The 20,941-nt window shown below is 44.0% G+C and overlaps 1 protein-coding gene across 1 annotated transcript in view; it reads left to right on the top strand.

Annotated features, from left to right (window-relative positions):
• Positions 1 to 20,554, top strand: part of ZDHHC8 (zinc finger DHHC-type palmitoyltransferase 8) — a 130,818-nt gene extending 110,264 nt beyond the window's left edge. The window contains exons 4-11 of the mRNA XM_033136362.1: positions 4,646 to 4,818; positions 5,814 to 5,916; positions 8,107 to 8,198; positions 9,088 to 9,220; positions 10,540 to 10,645; positions 12,895 to 13,004; positions 16,490 to 17,526; positions 20,201 to 20,554. Of these exons, the coding sequence (XP_032992253.1) occupies positions 4,646 to 4,818; positions 5,814 to 5,916; positions 8,107 to 8,198; positions 9,088 to 9,220; positions 10,540 to 10,645; positions 12,895 to 13,004; positions 16,490 to 17,526; positions 20,201 to 20,384 (1,938 nt within the window). The 3' untranslated portion in view covers positions 20,385 to 20,554. The remainder of the gene's footprint in view (positions 1 to 4,645; positions 4,819 to 5,813; positions 5,917 to 8,106; positions 8,199 to 9,087; positions 9,221 to 10,539; positions 10,646 to 12,894; positions 13,005 to 16,489; positions 17,527 to 20,200) is intronic.
• The last annotated feature ends 387 nt before the right edge of the window (positions 20,555 to 20,941 follow it).

The raw sequence follows: 20,941 nt of genomic DNA, 5'->3' as shown, positions 1-20,941 counted from the left end.
TGGCGAACCAGAGCAGCGCATGGAAATGCCGTTTACCTTCCCGCCGTAGCGGTACCTATTTATCTACTTTCACTTTTGACGTGCTTTCGAACTGCTAGGTGGGCAGGAGCTGGGACCGAGCAACGGAAGCTCACCCCGTCGCGGGGATTCGAACCGCCGACCTTCTGATCGGCAAGCCCTAGGCTCTGTGGTTTAACCCACAGTGCCACCCGCGTCCCTTAGCATGGGTATTTGGCTCAATAGCATTGAGATTGAATCCCTGGGTTCAATATACCTTTTCAGCCATAGACTCTTTTTTTGGTGAGGTCAGGACTGTTACTTTTTTCTTTTCTTTTTCTCTTTTTTCTTCAGCCCCCTAATAGCAAAGTATAGTGGAGATTTCTAGCCCGATCCAGTGAAGAATGCAACCAAAGAGACAAGGACGTATTGTTTGTAAACTAGAGAACTGTGACTCTGGGATGTTACTGTCAGGCAAGGTGTTGCTGTCCTCCATACCAAAATTATTTGGGGTAATTTCTTTTGTAGGCCATTTCTTTCCATCAGCAGGTTGATTAAGGTTGTAATGCTAACCCCACTGTACACAATAGGACTTATTTATAAGAAAGCAAGAGTAAGATAGCTCTCTTAAGTCTTTAACACAATGTTTAAAAGTAGTCAACTGTGTAATTAAAAAGGGAGTGGAAATCTCAGATGTAATATGCAGAAACTAATTAAGCGAGGTGTCAAAGGCAGCCAGAGTCAATTGTAAAGCATTCTGACTGTAGTCACAAGATTGGTTGCAATGAAAACTAACAATTTTTTTTTTAAAAAGACCCTAACAAACCTTTAAATGGGTTTCAACACTCTCTTTTTAAAAATTTTTTAAAAAAAGATTTAGATTTAGGCCAGATTTAGGAGGCGATTGGGCCAGATTCGGCCCCTGGGCCTTAGGTTGCCTACCCCTGAACTAGAATTTGCAAGAGCCATTTGCACAGAGAAACCTAATCTGAGCAGTGAGCTGACTGTGGAAGTGCACTCACTGTAGTTCCTTTGAGGAAAGCCAACCTTCCATTAGGGCAGGGATGGGGAAACTGGCCATGTGCTGGACTACAATTCCCATCACCCTTGACCGTTGGCCATGCTGGGTGGGACTGATGGGACTTGTAGTCCAACAACACCTGGCGGGCATTCCAGGTTAGGGGAGGTTGCCCTTCCAGCTTTCCCTCGAAGGAGCAGAAGGAGACCAGGTGTCCTTTTTTTTCTCCCAGTTTTCCGAGTGAGACATAATGCAGACCACCTTGAATCACTTCCTGTCCTGGTTTGCTGTAGCAGACAGCATTCCTACATTATTAAGCTTTGATTGCTTACCGGGGAGAATAAGCAGAGCCATTAACAACCTTGAATCAATAAGCTTTGTCATCAGACCAAGCCGTGTATTGATCCCCCCCCACACCACCCTTTTTGGCGAGGTGATACTCTTGTGTGCTTATGTATCAGTTTGGTGCCAGGAGACTTGGTCACAATGAAGCCCTTATTGGCGTTTCAATCCAGAGGCTCCCTTTAAAAGGCAAGAGTTGTAATTCATTTGTTTCATTCACATCCAGGTTTTAAATTTCACAGTCACTTCCAATGGAAAGCATAACTTAAATGCTGCAGGGCGAGATAGCAAATGCTGGAGACAGCCAGTCCCCACAACCATTCTACCTGCACAAGACAAGCCCAGTCTTTCTTTCCCAGCGGCATGTGGGATAAATTGGTTCTGTCCATACATGCCTGAATTTTGCATGCTGCCAATTCAGTCGGCTCCAGTTTTTGGTGGGCCCTTGGGTAGGTAGACCTCCCTCCATCCCACAAAACTTGTCTTGGAAAGGATGGCAATGGGTAGGGCATGTGACTCAATATAGTGCCCTGCAATAGGGGCACACAGTCATTTGCTAATGAATGAAAGATTGAACCAAGTGAGGCCCTACTTCAACACTAATCCCATGAGTAACAATTGGGCTTGTTTTCAACAGCTCATTTGTACCCAGTCATTTGGGGATAGGCAGTGGGCCGAATTTTTGCCCCAGAAGTTGCCACTTTTCTTCTTCTTCTTCTCTTCTTCTTCTTTTCTTTCTTCTTCTTCTTCTTCTTCTTCTTCTTCTTCTTCTTCTTTTCTTCTTCTTCTTCTTCTTCTTCTTCTTCTTCTTCTTCTAATTAATTCACATTACATGTTAATTGCCATACACCTTCATCATTGTACATAACATGAATATATTTTTCTGCAAATTCCCACATCTAAACCTGCAACCCCCTCCCCTTATACCCAAATGCCTGTGTGACTTCCTTCACCCACATGTGTGATATCCAACTTATTACTTAATAAAAACCTCTAACATTGTGTTCCTTCTTATTCATTATGATAGTCGTTCATCTATTTAAAAAGGGGGGGAGAGGAAAACATAACTTCTTAACTTAATTGGTTCAGTCTATACTTATAAAGAGATTTCTAATAGAATGATTTTGTACAGTATAGTCTTCAACACATTTCCATTCCTTTCTTAATTTTTGTTTTGATTGCAATCTGATTGATGCTGTCATCTTGGCTAGTTCAATATATTCACAAAATTTAATTTGCCACTCTGAGATTGAAGGAGTCTCCTCACTCTTCCAATTTTTGGCCACCAATATTCTAGCGGCTGCTGTAGCATATAAAAAAACCCTCTTAACCTTATCCTTGGGAATGTTTTCGGAGACCAGTGCAAGACGAAATGCCTCAGGTCTTTTTTGGAAGGTTATTTTAAAGATTTTTTTTCAGTTCATCGTAAATATTGTTCCAGAAGGACTTAATCTTAACACAATTGTTGGTTATACACAAAATATGGGATAACGAGCCTTCCGCCTTTTACATCTCCAGCATAGATTTGAAGGTAATTTATATTTTTTTTTCCAATTTAGCCAGGCTCATGTACCACATATAACACATCTTCGTGATATTTTCTTTACATAGTACACACAGTAAAATTTATATCATTTTCCCATAACTTTTCCCACCTCTCAAACCAAATTGCATAGCCCAGATCTTGTCACCATTTTATCATAAATTCTTTTGTTTGTTCATCTTTTAATTCCCACTCAAGTAACAGATTATACATTTTAGCAAGATTTTTCTTTGTGTTTTGTAGAATTTCTGATTGGAATTTAGACTCTTCCTTCAAGAATCCAATTTTCTTATCATGCGCAAATTTATCATTTAGTTGCTACTATGCGGGTAGTACAGGGACGTGGGTGGCGCTGTGGTTTAAACCACTGAGCCTAGGGCTTGCCAATCAGAAGGTTGGTGGTTCAAATCCCTGCAATGGGGTGAGCTCCCGTTGTTCGGTCCCAGCTCCTGCCAACCTAGCAGTTCGAAAGCACGGAGTGCAAGTTGATAAATGGGTACCGCTCTGGTGGGAAGGTAAATGGCGTTTCCGTGCACTGCTCTGGTTTGCCAGAAGCGGCTTAGTCATGCTGGCCACATGACCCGGAAGCTGTCTGCAGACAAATGCCAGCTCCCTCAGCCTATAGGGCAAGATGAGCGTGCAACCCCAGTGTCATCCACGACTGGACCTAACGGTCAGGGGTACCTTTACCTACTACCAGATGTTGCCACTTTTCATGGGCATTGCTGGGAGAGAGGGGTTGCTGCCACCCCCCGTGCAGGCTGCCATGTTCCTATGATGGCTGCTATTTTTTTTTAATCAACCATTAAGAGATAGAGGGAGAGAAGAAATAAGTTGGTTAAAATATTGAATGATGACTGCCATCCCCACCACCACTGAATGCTCCAGAATGAGGCAATATCTAGAGCAGCATCTTCCAACCTTGGGTTGCCAGGGTTTTTTTTTTTTTTTTTAAACTACATATCCCATCATTTCTAGAAATTGGCTTAAGCTGTCTGGGGCTGATGGGAGTTGTAGTCCAGTAGTGTTTGGGGGGCCCAAGGTTGAAAAAGTCTGTTTTTATGTTGCTGTGCAGCACCTTGAGTGTTGTTGACAAACAACACAACACACTTTCTACTGTTCAAATTAGAAACCAAGTTACAGTATGTACAGTTCAGGAAAATGTGAGCGTAAAAGCTTAGCTTTCAGCAGTTTAACAGAGTGGTGTTGGTGGGGAGGCAGAGAATTCATCTTTTACCTGGGCATGGGGTGAAGCCATCCGATAATTACCCTGCCACATACCAAACTATCATGCAGACACAATCAACCCGCATTTTCTCTTTCCGTAGAAGTCCACTTTCTCATTGGGTCTCTCTTTGACAGCAAGGGCCATAGCTCAGTGGTAGAGCATCTGCTTTGCAGGCAGAAGGTCGCAGGTTCAACCTCTGGTGTCCGTACCTGAAACCCAGGAAAGTCACTGCCAGTCAGTGTAGACACTGCTGAGCTAGATGGACCAATGGTCTGACACGCTGTATGGGAGCTTCATGTGTTCCTCTTTTCTAAGCAATGGGACCTAGGGCCAAGTTTAAAAATAATGAAAAGCTCAAGATTCTCAAAATAGTGCAAACCAGGCGGATTCTGTGGTTTTTGTTGTTGCCAACTAAATACCGGGCAAAGCAAAGTTGGAAATTGTGGGTGGTACCTGTGATAACGTTGCTTCTTTCCGTAGCTGTGTGTTATGGTGTGTCTCTTCATTTCTTTGCAAGGATTTTGACCATCACTGCCCTTGGGTTAATAACTGCATAGGACGGAGGAACTACCGGTATTTTTTCCTTTTCTTGCTGTCCTTAAGCGCCCACATGGTCGGAGTGTTCACCTTTGGGCTTATCTATGTTTTACACCATGCGGAGAAGCTGGGGGCGGCGCCCACAGCCATAACGTATCCTTCCTTCAGTGTTTGGGATGTTCAAGAATTGCGCAGAAGGAACCGGGCAGATGGGGCCTCCCTTAGGACTTGCACAAAGAGCTGGCCCTTCAGTCATGGTAGTTCTTACGACTTCTCTAAGCCGCTGCCAGCATGGCCAGTGATTGGGGGTGATGGGAGTTCCGCAGCCCAAACAACACATGGAGGGTCATAGGTTCCCCCATCCCTGGTGCAGATGTTTTACGCAGCTGTCAGGAAACATGGCATGATGCAGAGTTACAGAGTCCAAAAGCCCTCATGGCCTCCTCTTTTTCTGCTGGAGAAAGGCTGTGGCCCAGTGTTAGAGCACCTACACTGCCTACAAACAGCGCCAGGTTCAATCCTCAGCAGATCCAAGGTACAGCTGCCCATCTGAAATCCTAAAATGCTGCTGCCTGTCAGTGTAGGAAATACTGAACTAGATGGACCAGGAGTCTCACCCAATATAAAGTAGCTTCCTATGTTCCTATGCTCATATTTCCAGCTGGGCGCAAGGCGAGTTGCAAAGCAGCTGCAACTTTCGCTCGGCGTACTAGCACACTCCATCGTTCACCCTTAGCCATGGTTTGGCTTAGTGTTGGGTTTTGAAACAGACCAGTCTGTCTCCCAGCTAGTGCAGAGTTTTCCCTTTCTTCCTTCTAATTCTGTTCCCTTTTGTGTCTTGTTTTCTGGATTGTGAGCCTGCAGGCCCAGGGCCTGATAGTTTTTATTCCTCTACAGTTCGTAGTATATTTTTAGGCACCTTTATCAATAATAAATTATGATAATGAAGAAGAAAGCTAAGTAAAATCTCTGTAGTCAAAGGCAGTATACCACCGACTGGTATTTGCCAGAGGACTAATAAATGGAGGGAAATAAGCTTCACTGAGTCTTCCCTGTCCCCAAATGGAGGACGATTATATTCCAGGTTATTTTTTTCTTCTCCTTCAGTCATTTCCTAAGTATAGAATTTCCTTAATGCTAGCATACAGTATGGCTGTCATGTGTGTGGCGGGTTTGTTCTTTATTCCAGTCATTGGTCTCACAGGTTTCCATATTGTTTTAGTGGCCCGGGGACGCACTACTAATGAACAGGTAAGATGGCATTATTATTAATTATTATTATTATTATTATTATTATTATTATTATTATTATCGGCAGTAGTAAAAATGTATACCCTGCCCTTAGACTGCATTATCCAGGCAGCATACATGAAAATATTAAAGATCACCTCCAGATTATCATTATTTTGGGGGAGGGATTCAATTGCGTTCTGGAAATTTGGGTTTGCACAGTTAAAGTCGCGCTCTGTCGCAACAAACCTGCATTTTCAATTGACTTTTTCCACTTACGAAGGTGACAGGGAAATGCACAAAAAAGCATAAGGTAATGACTGATTAGCATTCAATAAACAGCAGACATCGTATCATCTCCAAACAATCAGAGATGGATGCTCAATAAACAGTTTGCCTAGAGGAACTCAGCGACGCAATAAACACATTCAAAGATGCAAACAGCAAATAGATAAAAGCAGGAATTTGCATGGTAATGTATATTTCCATGGAAACATGTGGCCCTCCAGGTGTGCAGTCAATGGCCAGCAATGATGGAAGCTGTAGTTCGGCAACACCATTTCAAAACTTGACTTCCTTCCCCCTCTTTCTGCAGGTCCTTAAATTTATTTTTAATATCTTCTGCCTATCCAAATTGACTTCATTTGTTCCTTTATTCATCTACTTTAAATATATACTCTATGAAACTGCAGGTTATTACAATAATCCAGCCAATGTTCTTATCAGTTTACAATTTGCCTGTAAATAGTCAATAAACCATTTCCATTCTTTTATTTAAAAAAGTTTATTATCTTGATTTCCTATTCTTCTGGTAAGTTTCGCCATTTCTGCATATTCCATAAGTTTTTGTATCCATTCTTCCTGCTGTGACTTCTTCTTCTTTCCACTTGGGGGCAAGTAACATTCTTGCTGCTATAGTAGCATTCATGAATATGTTTCCGTACAGTTTGGGTAGTTCTGCTCCTATAATTCCCAAAATGGAAGCTTCTAGGGTTTTTTTTACAAACGTTATTTTAAACACCCTTTTCCATTCCTTATATCATTTCCCAGTAAGTTTTAACCTTACTTCAAGACCACCACATATGATAAAAGAACCTTCTTTCTCTTTACATTTCCAACACATATTTGATTTAGATTTATACATTTTTGCCAATTTACTCAGTGTTAGATACCATTGATATATTATTTTAATATACTTTTCTCTTTGGCCATAACATGCTCTCAGAATTTTTAACTAAAGTTCTGCTGCCCACCATTGCCAGTAGGATTTATGTAAATAAAGCAGAAAAACAGCTTTCCCCTACATGTGGCAGGAAAGGGTGCTGACCTTTCAAGCCATAAACGGCCTCGGTCCAGTATATCTGAAGGAGTGTCTCCACCCCCATTGTTCTACCTGGACACTGAGGTCCAGCGCTGAGGGCCTTCTGGCAGTTCCCTCGCTGCGAGAAGTGAGGTTACAGGGAACCAGGCAGAGGGCCTTCTCAGTAGTGGCACCCGTCCTGTGGAATGCCCTCCCACCAGATGTCAAAGAGAACAACAACTACCAGACTTTTAGAAGACATCTGACAGCAGCCCTGTTTAAGGAAGCTTTTAATGTTTGATGGATTACTGTATTTTAATATTTTGTTGGAAGCCACCCAGAGTGGCTGGGGAAGCCCAGCCAGGTGGGCGGGGTATAAATAATAAATATTATTATATATTATTATTAAAATGGGAAAGGGGATCGCGGGCTTTAGGGCAGGGAAATGACAGGCAGGGGAAAGGAAAGTAAGTACTCCCTTGCTCCCCAAGGAGCTTTGCTATTTAAATTTTATTTTAAAGGCATCTAGGAACTGCTGTGGGCTGCTGGGAGAGGTTCATTGTAGTCTTCCCCAACTTATTTTCCTCTAGATGTTGGTGGGACTACAGTTTCCAACATCCATGACCACTGCTCATGTTAGCTGGGGCTAATGGGAAATGGAGTCCCAACAAACATCTAAGGGGAACCAGTTTGGGGAATGCCGGTCATTTCTGGCACATAGAATTTCTGGAAGCACCGAGTTGGCCATTGCTGGAAAGAGAACGCTGTGCTAGATGGATCTCTGTTCTGAGCAAGCAGGATCCTTAAGGTCTTACGATATGGGGCACAGGTTGATCCATGTGTTGTTGGTTTCTAAAGGGTTTCGATGCTTCACGTACCTGTTCAAAGTGCCCTGAATGTTATAATTCCAGGTGACGGGTAAGTTCCGTGGTGGAGTAAATCCTTTCACTCGAGGATGCTGCGGCAATGTGGAACACGTTCTCTGCAGCCCTCTGGCACCCAGGTAAGCTAGGAGAAGAGACATATGAAACACTAGCTACTGACCAAGGGTGAATCCCCACTGTGTTTAGTGTGTACAAAAGTCAGCTTTGGGCCTGGACATCCTGTTTCAAATCTACCTCCTTGATTTATTCACATGTGGTGGGTGGAGGGAACATATCAGTGGCTCAAAAAATTCCCCCTCTCTTCTCTCACATAGGAGATGATGCCTCTTAAGGTTTTCCTAAAATATACTTGTATTAAATAAATAATCCTGCATTTTTCACTGGAGGTGTCATCTTAGAAGAGGCAGGAGAGAATGCCTCTCCAAGGATCATGCCTTTCTCATGGCAGGCATCATAATCTAAAAAACAAAATTATATCCTATATACTTTCTCCCTCTTTAGAATGATTGCTTTTTCTCCAATTTCCATTGCATGCAGTTTTAATGGATTAATCAACTAAAACCATATGCTTTCTTCCTTCAAAATGAGTGTGCCCCCTGCCAATTTCAACTGTAAGCATATTTAATAGATCAATCAACAAAAAAACCAATATACTTTTTTCTTCTTTAGAATGATTGCATTTTCTCCAATTTCCAGTGTACGCAGATTTAATGGATTAATCAACTAAAACGCATATGCTTCCCTGCCCCTCCTTTGGAATGATTTTCTCCAATTTCAGTCGTATTTATTTCACAACATTTGTATGCTGCTTGATTGTTACAAAACCCTAAGCAGTTTAAAGTTCGCAGACGTAATGAATTATCTAAAGCCCATAAACAGATCTGTTAAGGCAGAACCTGATGAGAGTTGTAATCCAGAGCATCTGAATGTGAGCACCAGGTTGGGGAAAGCTGATGCATGCCAAGAAGACTTTGTCTTCAAAGGAGAATTGCTTATATACTTTCTCAGGTACATTGTTGAGCCAAAGAAGAAACAGCCCGTAAGTGTGAAACCACCGTTCCTGAGACCAGACTTAACTGAGCGACAAATCACAGTGAAAATAAGCGACAATGGCATCCAAGCCAATCTCAACCGGAGCAAGGTAAAGCATTCATGGCATCACAGACTTGGGGTCCCTCCAGATCGGTGGAGGCTTGGGGCAGGTATATTCTGCAACATTTCATTGATGCAATAATGGGGCACGAGTGATGGATTGTTTTCCTTGTTCTATGATTGTACCTGTTCCGTCTCTTCTTCTGTAATTTCATATTGTTGTAACCCGCCCTGGGACCTCATGGAGATTAGTAAAATACAGTGGTACCTTGGTTGTTGAACTTAATCCGTTCCGGGAGTCCATTCGACTCCCGGAACCATCTGAAAACCAAGGCGCAGCTTTCAGTTGGCTGCAGGAGCTTCCTGCACTCAATCGGAAGTGACGTTGGACATTCGGCTTCCGAAAAACGTTCGCAAACCGGAACACTTGCTTCTGGGTTTGCGGCGTTCGGGAGCCGATTTGTTCGGGAGCCAAGCCGTTTGACAACCAAGTGCTAGACACTTGAAACTGGTAGACATGGTTCATTGAGGCCCATTTATTTAAGTTAATCGGAATGGCGTTTAGCTGGATGCAACCCAAAATAAAAAATAGTTTGGACCTAACCCTTTAATTGTATTTGCAATCAGAGTGGTTTTAAAGACTGGGTTTTCCTTTGAATGCCTGTTTATGAATTGAGCTGGAATTCTAACAGGTACTAGCGATGCCGTGTGCATTCGGAGGGAAATAATCATTTCCGGCGAATTACTTGAAGTAAAAACGCTTGTGTGTGTGTGTGTGTGTGTGTGTGTGTGTGATAAATATAATCTCATTCATTAGTTTGTTTACTAAGCATGTTGCTACTACCTCTCAAAGCTAGTAGGAAAACAGATGGAAATGTGATCAAAAGATTCTAGGACTGTGTACGCACTCCGGTTTATTCTGCATCCCGTGAACTCCACTGCAAGTTTGAAAAGAATCTCTATCTACCCTGTATCTATTTTGCTGTTCCTTATGAAATGCTGCATGCTGAAGTCCACCCCCCCCCCCCGACACAAAACCAATTTTGCTCAGAATTGAGAAAGACAAACCACCTAGCTTGCTTTTAAACCAGTAATGTGTTACACAGCCTAGTAATTCAGGGATATGTATTCTGGCGGCTCCGTGCACTTATGAACCAAATCTAGGAGAAATCCAGGCATTAGCTCATGGACTGACTTAAGTGTTTTCATTTGCACCCTGACAATTGGGAGAAGTAATAGACGAAGCATTGCCAAGTGCCTGCAAACGGCATGGTTCGGAATCGGACCTCCTTACTTGAAGAGATTGCACGACTCTATGCTGCACTCTCTGGTATGGTATGCATTCATTTGCTCTGTGGTTATTTTCAGTCTAAAGTTAGCCTGGAAGGGCTGGAAGATAAAACCATGGATATTCAGCCTCCTCTACCCCCCAAAGGAGATTCCAGCAAGTACAGTGAGCTGGGGAGCAGCGAAGGTACAGTGCCCTGTTCTGTGCTTCGTACTTTTAAAACCAGAGAAAATATCTCTGGTCTCTTGAAACTGTCCTTTCTGCTAGAATGTGAACATAGGTTGAGTTGGTAGCTGTGATCCAGAAAACACTTCAGCTGGCAGAGGGGGCATAGCTATGCGGCCAAGCACATGTTTTGTGTGCACAGGGTCCTAGGTTTAATCTCAATCCTCTCTGGTTAAGAAGATCTCATAGCAGGTGGTGAGAAACACCTTTATCCCCTGAGCCTTAGAGAGCTACTGCTATTAGGAGTAGATTGGGGCTCGCTCAATCAATGTTTGGCTTGGTATAAGAGAGCTTCAGAGAGATGTTATAATATGGGGGGGGGGTGGAATCCCCACTTGGCAGGCGTTAGACTTGGTAACTAGCCTGTAGCCCTCCAGATGTTGTTAGACTCCCAGCTTTCGTTATCCCTGACCGCTGACCATGCTCATTGACATCAATGCCGAAGTGAGTTAGATTCCAGCATCTTGGAGACCCAGGTTAGCTACCTCCCACTTTACAGGGAAGGGCCACCTCTCAGTGGAAGAGCACACACTTTGTCAGCAAATGGTCCCAAGTTCAGTTGCCTGCTGTCTACAGGGAATGTTTGGAAAGACCTGTGTGGAGTCACTGCCAGGCAGTGTAGACAGTGTGAAGCAAGATACCCGTGTTCTTGCTTGGTAACCTACACTGTTCAACTCAAGATGTGATTCTGCGGGTGTTATTCAGCTAATTTTTACTCAGAGTAGACCTGCTGGCATAAATCACTGCAACAAAGTTAGGCTCATTAAATTCAGCAGGTCTACTCTGAGTAAAACTTTGTTGAACACCACCCTGCATTTCAGCAGTTTCTCGTTCTCCAGCTGGCGTTCTCTGATATCCCTTTGCCGTTCCTCTGGGCCACCCCCTCTTTCATTTATAGAGTAACAAGATGCAAAGAAAGACGGGGATCTTTAATTGTAGCTATCCCTATGCCAACACCATCCAAATCCCTGTTTGGCCAAACTGAACCAGCCAAAATTACTTCTTTGCTTGTACAAATAATAAAGGTAAATGGGGACCCATGTTCTCCTTTGGTCTTGGTTGCTGTATCTTCCAATGCTGATATATTTGGAGTTTTTTGTCCTGGTATTTTCTCTTTATGAAGGTAGTTGGGTCTTGGGTGTCTGTCTGTAGAAAAGTAGGGTATAAATTGAATCACAGAATATTCTGTTTTCACAGCTTTCCCTAACTTTCCTCAGGCCCCTGATTCATTTCCTAGGACCGCCCCCCCCACTTCTCCTCATCTTATGACCTTTTTGACTGCATTGTCCCTCTGAAGAGCCAAACAAATCAGCCAATGGCAACCAAAGACTCTTGCCTGCTCCACCTGCTCTGTGCCATTAGAGCACCTATGCCAGCCTCTGCCAGACATTTTATCACCACCACCAAATCCTTTTGCACATTGTAACACAAAGGGGCTGTAGCTCAGTGGCAGTTTTGTATGCTCAGTGTAAATTATCCAGGGGAACACATATTGTTTATCCAGTGCTACTACACATGTGCTTCTTTCATATACTTGCACATCAACATGAACAAATTATTGTTTTATCTGTGACTGTCCCAGTTTACCTTCCCAGGGGAAGCTAGATTGAAGTGGTGGAACTTACTAGAAGAATACATCTAGAAGAGCAGAATCCTATCTGCCAGGGCAGAGTCAAGATAGGTTAGAAAGGATTGCAGCAGGCAAGCAAAGCACAGTCTTTCAGGACCCTGGACAGATCACTATGGCAAGGGCTGGCTGGAGCTCACTCAAGGAAAGCTGTTGTCTCAGCAGCAGCATGCTGAGACCTTATGAAGGCTGACAGGTCTGGGCCTGCTGTTAACCCCTCTCCCTCTGAGGATAGGATTTAATGGGTCATTACCTGAAGCTGCAGGTACTGGCTCCTATGGCATGTTGGGAGTGGGGAGTCCTTTGGTGGGAGGGAAGCTGTCCAAGCCAGGAGCCCGAGGAGCCACGTAAAGCCTTGTCTTCTTGCCTTGTAGGTCATGGAGTAAGGAGGCTGATGACCCTCTACTTCAAAATAGAGCCTCTGTTCTGTCTTTTAAACTTGAGTTTCCTTGTGGAATAATATGGTGTCTGTTTATATATCAAAACTGAAGAAAGCCAAAGGGGGGCGGGTTGAAGCCAGAGAACATGGCTTAGTAGAAAGAAAGAGAGTAAGGGAGTTTTCTTTCCTCTTCCCCACAACCAGAGAGCAGCCTTTCACCCAAACTAATGAGCCCTCCCACGCCTGCAATGTACAAGTATCGTCCAGCTTTCAGCAACGATCCCAAAGTACACTACCACGGAGCATCCGAACAGGTAAGCCTATCAGTAGTTTGCAGTCTTATGGACACTTAACTGGGAATAAGACCCTTTTGAATACGGTGGTGCTTACTTCCAGGCCAAGAAGCACAGGATTATTGTGGTATTATAATCAAAAAGTCTTTCCAAAATCAGCAATTATGCAGGAAAAAACTGCATGAAGAACAAATTTGAACCTCAGAAAATTTTTATTGTTCATTTCACTTCTATATTGCTTTATATTTTTAAGGAGGTGGAACCTCAAAGCAGTTTACAAACTACATTAATTCATCAAATCAAACAATCCAGTATAAAACATTACAGAAGAAAGTAAAATATAAAGTATACATTCCAAGCAAGATAATTAAAAGGAAACTAAAACATTATCTTAAAAGATTTCCAAATAAAACTTTAGAAAAGGAGGACAAGGACAGAATGCACATTTAACGCAGCAAAGTTAACAAATATATATACAGGTATTTACATTTCAAAAGAAAACTTAATTAAAAGAAGTCAATTATAAAATGCACATTTAAAACAGTATAATTAGCAAGAGAATAAAATATTTTCTTAAGCAAAAAACATATCTGCTGCTGTTGCTGCTAATCTTGCCAATGGTGGTTCATGGCAGGCGATGACTGGAAGTGCAGGCTCGATGACCTGGGTCTGCACTAAGAGACAGCCAAGATTATCTCTGTTCTCTTCAGATTTTGTAGCTGGAGTCAATTCAATCCAGGCTCTGCCCTCCCAGGGAGGGAGGAAGTCTTGCAGGTCTCACAGCCAAGATGGTCTTTATTACATTTTCTAGCAAGAAGAACCAGAGGGGGGAACTTCAGAAGTGGACCTTTTTGTCCCTCCCAATTAGCTACAGTGCGGGCCATTTTATTGTTTACTCTCTATGAGCTGAAGTTTATTCTCCTCGCATAAAGCAATCCCTCCGTTATACCATTGTCCTTTTTTAACTTTAAAACCGAGGCAGAGACACCGAGCGAGAACTTGGTTTTAAGAAACATGCAGGGCTTTTGTTTTTTGGGGGGATTGGAGTTCAGTGTAATGACTCATCAGTCTCTCTAAGGGGACTCGTCTGCTGGCTGATGGAGGGAGAGCTTTTGAAAGGGAGCCTTGCGGTGCAAGATTACAGCACTGAGTTAGCCTTGGCTGAAAAGCTTATTATCTCAACCGCTTCACCTTATTATCTTGACAAATGGCTTGCTGCTTTCCTCCACTATTGCTTCATGTGTGCTTCAGCTAGTGCTGAACTTGTAGCCTGGAACTGAATAGATTGAGCAGAATCTTGGTAAAAAGCAGGATTGTGTATACTATGTGGAGCTTCCATGTTGATGTGCCACAGAAGCAGTGCTGAACGTTTGTCCAATCCAACAAGGCTCTTTTTTGTGTTCTTACAACTTTCCGTATATTGCAGTCCTGGGCAAGAAAAGCAAGCAAGCACAGAATTACCGCTTTTAGCACAGAATATTCAGCTGTGGGTTAAACCACTGATCAGAAGGTCGGCGGTTTGAATCCCCGCGATGGGGTGAGCTCCCATTGCTTGGTCCCAGCTCCTGCCCACCTAGCAGTTCGAAAGCACGTCAAAAGTGAAAGTAGATAAATAGGTACCGCTCCAGCGGGAAGGTAAACGGCATTTCCGTGCGCTGCTCTGGTTCGCCAGAAGCAGCTTTGTCATGCTGGCCACATGACCCGGAAGCTGTACACCGGCTACTTCGGCCAGTAATGCGAGATGAGCGCCGCAACCCCAGAGTCGGACACGACTGGACCTAATGGTCAGGGGTCCCTTTACCCTTTACCTTTATTCAGCACGATGGCCATGTCCCACCTCTGCTGTTGGAAGCAGTATGCCTCTGAATACCGCTTGTTCATGGGCAGAGTACTGTTGGGCTTAGGTCCTGCTTCTGTGCTTCTCACATCTGATTGGACGCTTGTGTGCCCAGGATGCTGGACCAGGCGGACCATTGGCCTGATCCAGCTGGCTCTTCTTATGTTCTTATCTACCCCTTGAAAGCCCCTCTGGTGGCAAAGGCATGGAGAAATCGCAAGAGTCAGAGGTATAGCTGTATCAGATTCCCAGTGGTCACGGGGGGTGGGGGTTGCTCATTGCCCCACATACTTTCTTGCCCTTCCTGTAGAAGCAGTGGGATAAATGATACAAAGGAGTAACGGTGCACAAAGGCCGGCACAAAACAGGAGAGATGATGCAGGTTACAAGTGGGGCGAGGTGCTGTTTGACTCTGGTCCTGCTTCTCACAAGCATCTAGTGGGCCATTGTGAGACTAGGATGCTGGACTGGGGGGCAGGGGAGCTTTGGCCTGATCCAGCAGGACTGCGCTTATGTTCTTAGAGGGGTTAGACAAATTTAGCAGCCTATGGGATTGGGAAACAGGTTTTGGGACTTCAAATCCCATCGGCCCCAATAGGCCTGAGGGCCCCACCATCTCCACCAAGGACTGAACGGAATAGAGTGAAAGGTTATGAGTCTTTGAGTCATGTGGAGAGTGTATGTATGAACTTAACAGTGCTCAGCTTATTTTTTAAGTTGCTGCTCTGTTAATGTTGTGAATATTGTTGTTTTATAGATCATAAATGCCGTATTGATTTGTTAATCATACAGGCAGCCCCCCGTTTGTTCGGGAGCTACGTTCCGAGGCACTGCATGCATTGGTGAAATCGCGTATAATTGAAACCCATTGAAAAAGCCTGCAAATGCCCCGCCTCTGTCCTGCCCTTTTAGTGATGTTTCAGTGACGTCTTTGTGATGTTTCTGGGTCACTTCCGGCGCAATACGCGTACGCACAGTCGTGTGTATATTGAACGCGATTAAACAGGGCGCTGCCTGTATAATACTGACTTTTGCTATAATTATGACGCTGATCTTTTTTTTTTTAGTTGCTGCTTTGCTAACAGTGTTTTACAGATTGCAATTGTTTCATTGGTGATTTTTTAAATTATTTTATATGATTTATGCTGAATTTGTGGTGCTCTTGTTATGTTACTGCTATTGTTTGTTTGTCGGCCACTTTGGGATTTATTTGAATGAAAAGCAGCATATAAATTCCATCAACCCATCAGTCGTTTATCATGGCCAATGGTCAAGGATGATGGGAGGCTAGGAATATATAGAGCAGGGGTAGTCAACCTTGTTATACCTACCGCCCACAAATGCATCTTTCTTGATGGTAAAATTTCCTTACCGCCCACCAGTGCCTGATGGAAGGAGGATTCAGCTTGTGCCGTAGAACCCCTACATCCCACCTAGAATCCTGAAATGCCCACTAGTGGGTGGTAGGGATCAGGTTGACAACCCCTGATCTAGAGGGTCATGAACCCATCATCCCTGCTACAAAACCTTTACTCAGTAGTTGAGATTAGGAGAACTGTACATTGGTGGCAAAAGAGATCTGTCATAGCTTGAGATGTGGGAACAACTGCTGACATTTTCCTGCTCCTGACCTCCCTCCCCTCCCTCTTCATATTTACTTTTCCATCAGATCTCCATTCAGGAAGGACACAAGCCAGGATCTGTGATGGAGGAGAATGACAGCAGCCTCGATTACCAGTCGGAGCCCAGCCTGGATATCCCAAACTACCGGAAGAGTTCCCTTCACAAGACTTACCAGTCTTCCCCACTGCAGATCGATTCCTTTGCCGTCAACTCGAGGTCTTTGAGTCTGAAATCTGCTAGCAGGAGAGGAACAGACAAAATGCCCCTGCATGCCATGAAGTCAGAAGGGGCCACCTCCACACCTTACAAAAGCATCTTTTCCCCCAACTCTCTCTCAAACAGGAATGGGAGCTTGTCGTACGACAGCTTGCTCAACCCCATGTCCCCCTCAGGGAGGAGGTGCATAGCTCATCCCGCCGTGGGCTCCGTTGGGTACCACTCACCGTATTTGTCTGCCAAAATGTGCCACCTGAGGGGCAGGGAGCTTCAGCGCATGCCCCCACAGAGCTTCAGCCCTGTGCTGGGCAGCTCGGCCCTGCACCCACGTGACCCCTCACCAGTGCGCTACGACAACCTATCGAAAACGATCATGGCATCCATTCAGGAGAGGAAAGAAATGGAAGAGAGGGAGAAGCTCCTCCTCTCTCACCCAGACTCGGTGTTTGCAGACTCTGGTGTGTACGACACCCCTAGCTCCTACAGCCTTCAGCAAGTCAGCATGCTGTCAGAAGACCCCCGTAGCATAGTCATGAGGTATGGCTCTAGGGACAACCTGATGACCGGCAACAGCTTTAGTGTGAGGAATCCTGTGCTGCAGGCATCCGTTTCTTCGCTCTCAAGTGCGATGACCAGAACGTCAAGGACTTCCACTCCTTCCCTCCAAGCTGACCTAGCCAATAACAATGTCCAGGCCCATCAGGCACTGCAGGGCAGGATGAGCAATGGCTCCTATAAGTCACCCAGCCACCAAGTCCCATCATCCCCCGGGGGGATTCCCAGGTCACCCTCTTATGGAGGCCCAAAAGCTGTCTCATTCGTTAACACCATGGAGATAACAGAGGCACAGCCTATGGGGACTCCAAGGTACGGATAGGCTTTCATATCACTGTTGTTGCAAGAAAAAGGGGGAAGAAGCACTTCAAATGAACAAAGAGTGCTTTGGTGCTCACTGATGAAAGACTTGTTATTATAGCTCAGTGCCTTTCAGAGTAAAAAAAAAAAAAGCTAAACTCATTGAGCTTGACAACTCTCTCTCTCTCTCTCTCTCTCCCCTCTCTCTCTCTCTCTCTCTCTCTCTCTCTCTCTCACACCACACACCACAGATATTCTTAAAATCTAGCAAAGTATAGAAACATCTTGAAAAAAGAATACTTGTTGTTGTTTAGTTGAGTCCGACTCTTTGTGACCCCATGGACCAGCACGCCAGGCACTCCTGTCTTCCACTGCCTCCCGCAGTTTGGTCAGACTCATGCTGGTAGCTTCGAGAACACTATCCAACCATCTCGTCCTCTGTCGTCCCCTTCTCCTTGTGCCCTCAATCTTTCCCAACATCAGGGTCTTTTCTAGGGAGTCAAAAGGAGTACAGAAATAACTAAATGATTAAATCTTTGTCCATCTTTTTAAAGCTATTTCTGTAGTTGGGTAGATTTTAAAAGCAGAAGTGTTTCCCTCCCCCTTTTTAAATGAAAATAAATAAATTCTCAATCCTCTGAAGCTTCTAAGGAAGGCACTGAGCAATAATTAAGGGCCTTTTGTAACATCTCATGGAGAAAGAGCCACAACCCATCTGAGGTTGCAGGACCATGGATAGCTCCAAATGAGCAACGTGCTCCAACAAGGGTTGGGGATCAGGCTGACTCCTTGGGAGATGCTGTTCCCAAGCTCTGCCCCCTGCTGGAGAACGTAATAGCTTTCAAGGGCCAATCATGTGATCTGTTCTATAGCCTCCCTCCTGGTGCCCTCCTTGCATTGCTGGCCCAGCAGCATGCAGGGGGAGGCATCTGGCTGCAGGCTCTGATCCTATGGGCCCTGCTGGTCTGAGAAGTTCTTCTGGGAGCTCCTGTCTGACAGCCTGAAGCACAGTAGATTTCTGATCTCCAGCAGTCAGCTCACAGCCCTGAACTCTTTAGCTGGTGCCTCTGACTCTGTGTCTGGATTGCTGGTGAAACCAGGGATTAAAGACACCACCTGTGGCACTCCTGATGTCTGCATAGAGGTGCTGCATATAGGATTGGAGTGTTAACCATTAATTAATTAATTATTAATTAATTAATCTGCCTTTCTCCTAGTGCAGGGCCTAAGGCAGCTCACAATATGAATTAAAAACAGATACAGTTTTTTTATTATTTAAAAAAATCACACACACCCCATTATAAATATATTGTGACCTGGATCTAGGATATCTGCCGGACCTAATTCTACCCCTATATGAGCTAATGTGGTGGGATTTCTTTGCCTAAAGATATGCAGTGCAGGCAGCAGCTCGTTTTAAAATTGGTATGACAATTCCTGGGATAGTTCCTGGGAAATGTAGCAGGTTAATTTGAATGACGTGTGGGAATGTGCAGTTTTTTTTATAACAACAACAACAACAACTGCATTTTGCCATGTTTGCATTGGAGTAGAATGACATTTAGGTTTTCCTGATAGGTGTATGACATCTTCCCCTCCTCACACTTACGAGTGGTGGACCTGGCATTTCTGAAGCATTTCATTCTCAAGTAGCATGTTAGAGCCTGTCTTAGTGGACGTGGAGAAGGTGAACATGGGTTGAAAGATTTACTCAGCCATGAAGATTACTAGGTGGCATTGGGTCATACCTCTCAGGGCTATTGTGAGGATAAAGTGGGACAGCCTCACATATGCTGTCTTGAGCTCCTTGGAGGTCAGGCAGATAACATTAAGAAATTAAAGTGGCAGGATTTGGTATGTTTGTGTATTTCTCCTGAAGCTGAAGTCCGGCTTCCTCACCACCTTTGACAGTCAGCAAATCAAGTGCAGTTCATTAAACTGCCTTATGCCATACTTCAACCGAGTTGCCCAATTTTGAAAAATAAATAAAATGGCACATATCTGTTAAATTAAATGTATGCCCATTCTTCCCTCTCTTCTTAAACCAGTTTAAAAAAAAAAGTTTTTAAAAAGCATTGAGTAATAAACTGCTTTAGGTATCTGAAGAAGTGTATCTGAAGAAGTGTGCATGCACACAAAAGCTCATACCAAGAACAAACTTAGTTGGTCTCTAAGGTGCTACTGGATTTTTTTATTTTTTATTTTGTTTAGGTATGTGGGTTATTGACATCACTGATATTCAGCCAATCAGTGCTGTGCGCAGCATGCTTTTTTCCACCATAAACGCATGGAACCATTTTCTTCTGAGCTAATTCCATATCACAAAGATGGGGAACTTGTGGCCCTCCAGACGTCATTGTACTGCACCTCCCATCATCCCCAGCCAGCATGGCCAGTGTTCAGGGATGATGGGAGTTGTAGTCCAGCATCTAGCAGGCCACAGATTCCCCATCCCTGCCATAGGGAAAAAAGCTGTCTTCCTAAACAAAACTCAGTTACTATACTTCAACAATGGTTCAAATTAGGTCTTTCTGTCTCCCAAGCAAGTGGCTCTTACGAATGTGTTCTCTGGGTGTTCTTTGCAGAACCAGAGTATAAGCAACCTCTTGGATGTTTATGTTGAGCTTTGGCTATTGTTGCTTTCTGTCTACTAACTCCCAATCCCACTGTCTTTCTTCCAACACAGGGAAGACATCCAGCTGAAGACCCCTCACAGTAAAATTAATGGACAGCCAAAAGGAATTTCCAGAGTAGAGTGTCGACTAGGTTCAACGTCTAGCTCCCAGGGGGCCCCCATGAGTCCTGCTAGACACTCAAATGTTAAGAAAGTGTCTGGAGTGGGTGGAACAACCTACGAAATTTCAGTATAAAAAGAAATTCGTAATATAAAGAGCCATCCGCAAACCCAGCCATGAAGCTAGGTGCACTGTGAAGAGACACACAATAATGCCAACAAGATGAAAAGTAGGAGCAGCAGCTGATGGTGACCTTTCTGTATTATTTTGTGTTGTTTTTATTAAAAAAAAATACATACACACAATCTTTTTTTTTCCTGGCCAAAAACCAGCTGCAGCCTTATTCTTGAAGGAATCAGACATTGTACAGCTCATTGGAAACTACCCTGAACAGACAACTGGGAACTAATTTAACATCTAATTGTGGTATGGCACCACAATTCAGAGGGTTTTTTTGTTTTGTTTTTTTGTGTGGAAGAGAATGGGAAAGCTATTGTGCGTTTGTCTCTGTCCACCAAGCCTTGTCATGTGGACATTGTCGTGCTGTGGTCTAAAAACAATTTCATGTGGGCTTAGTGTTTTCTCTTAAACTCTCCAGGGTTGACAGAAAAGAATACAAAGGAGTGGCAGGGCCCAACAAGGGTTTTCTATATTTGGGTAGGGGGTCTGGCCTCTCAAGTGATCAAACTGTT

The sequence above is a fragment of the Lacerta agilis genome, chromosome 17, assembly GCF_009819535.1.
Source record: "Lacerta agilis isolate rLacAgi1 chromosome 17, rLacAgi1.pri, whole genome shotgun sequence".
Classification (NCBI taxonomy): domain Eukaryota; kingdom Metazoa; phylum Chordata; class Lepidosauria; order Squamata; family Lacertidae; genus Lacerta; species Lacerta agilis.
This window is presented reverse-complemented; position numbering and strand designations above follow the sequence as displayed.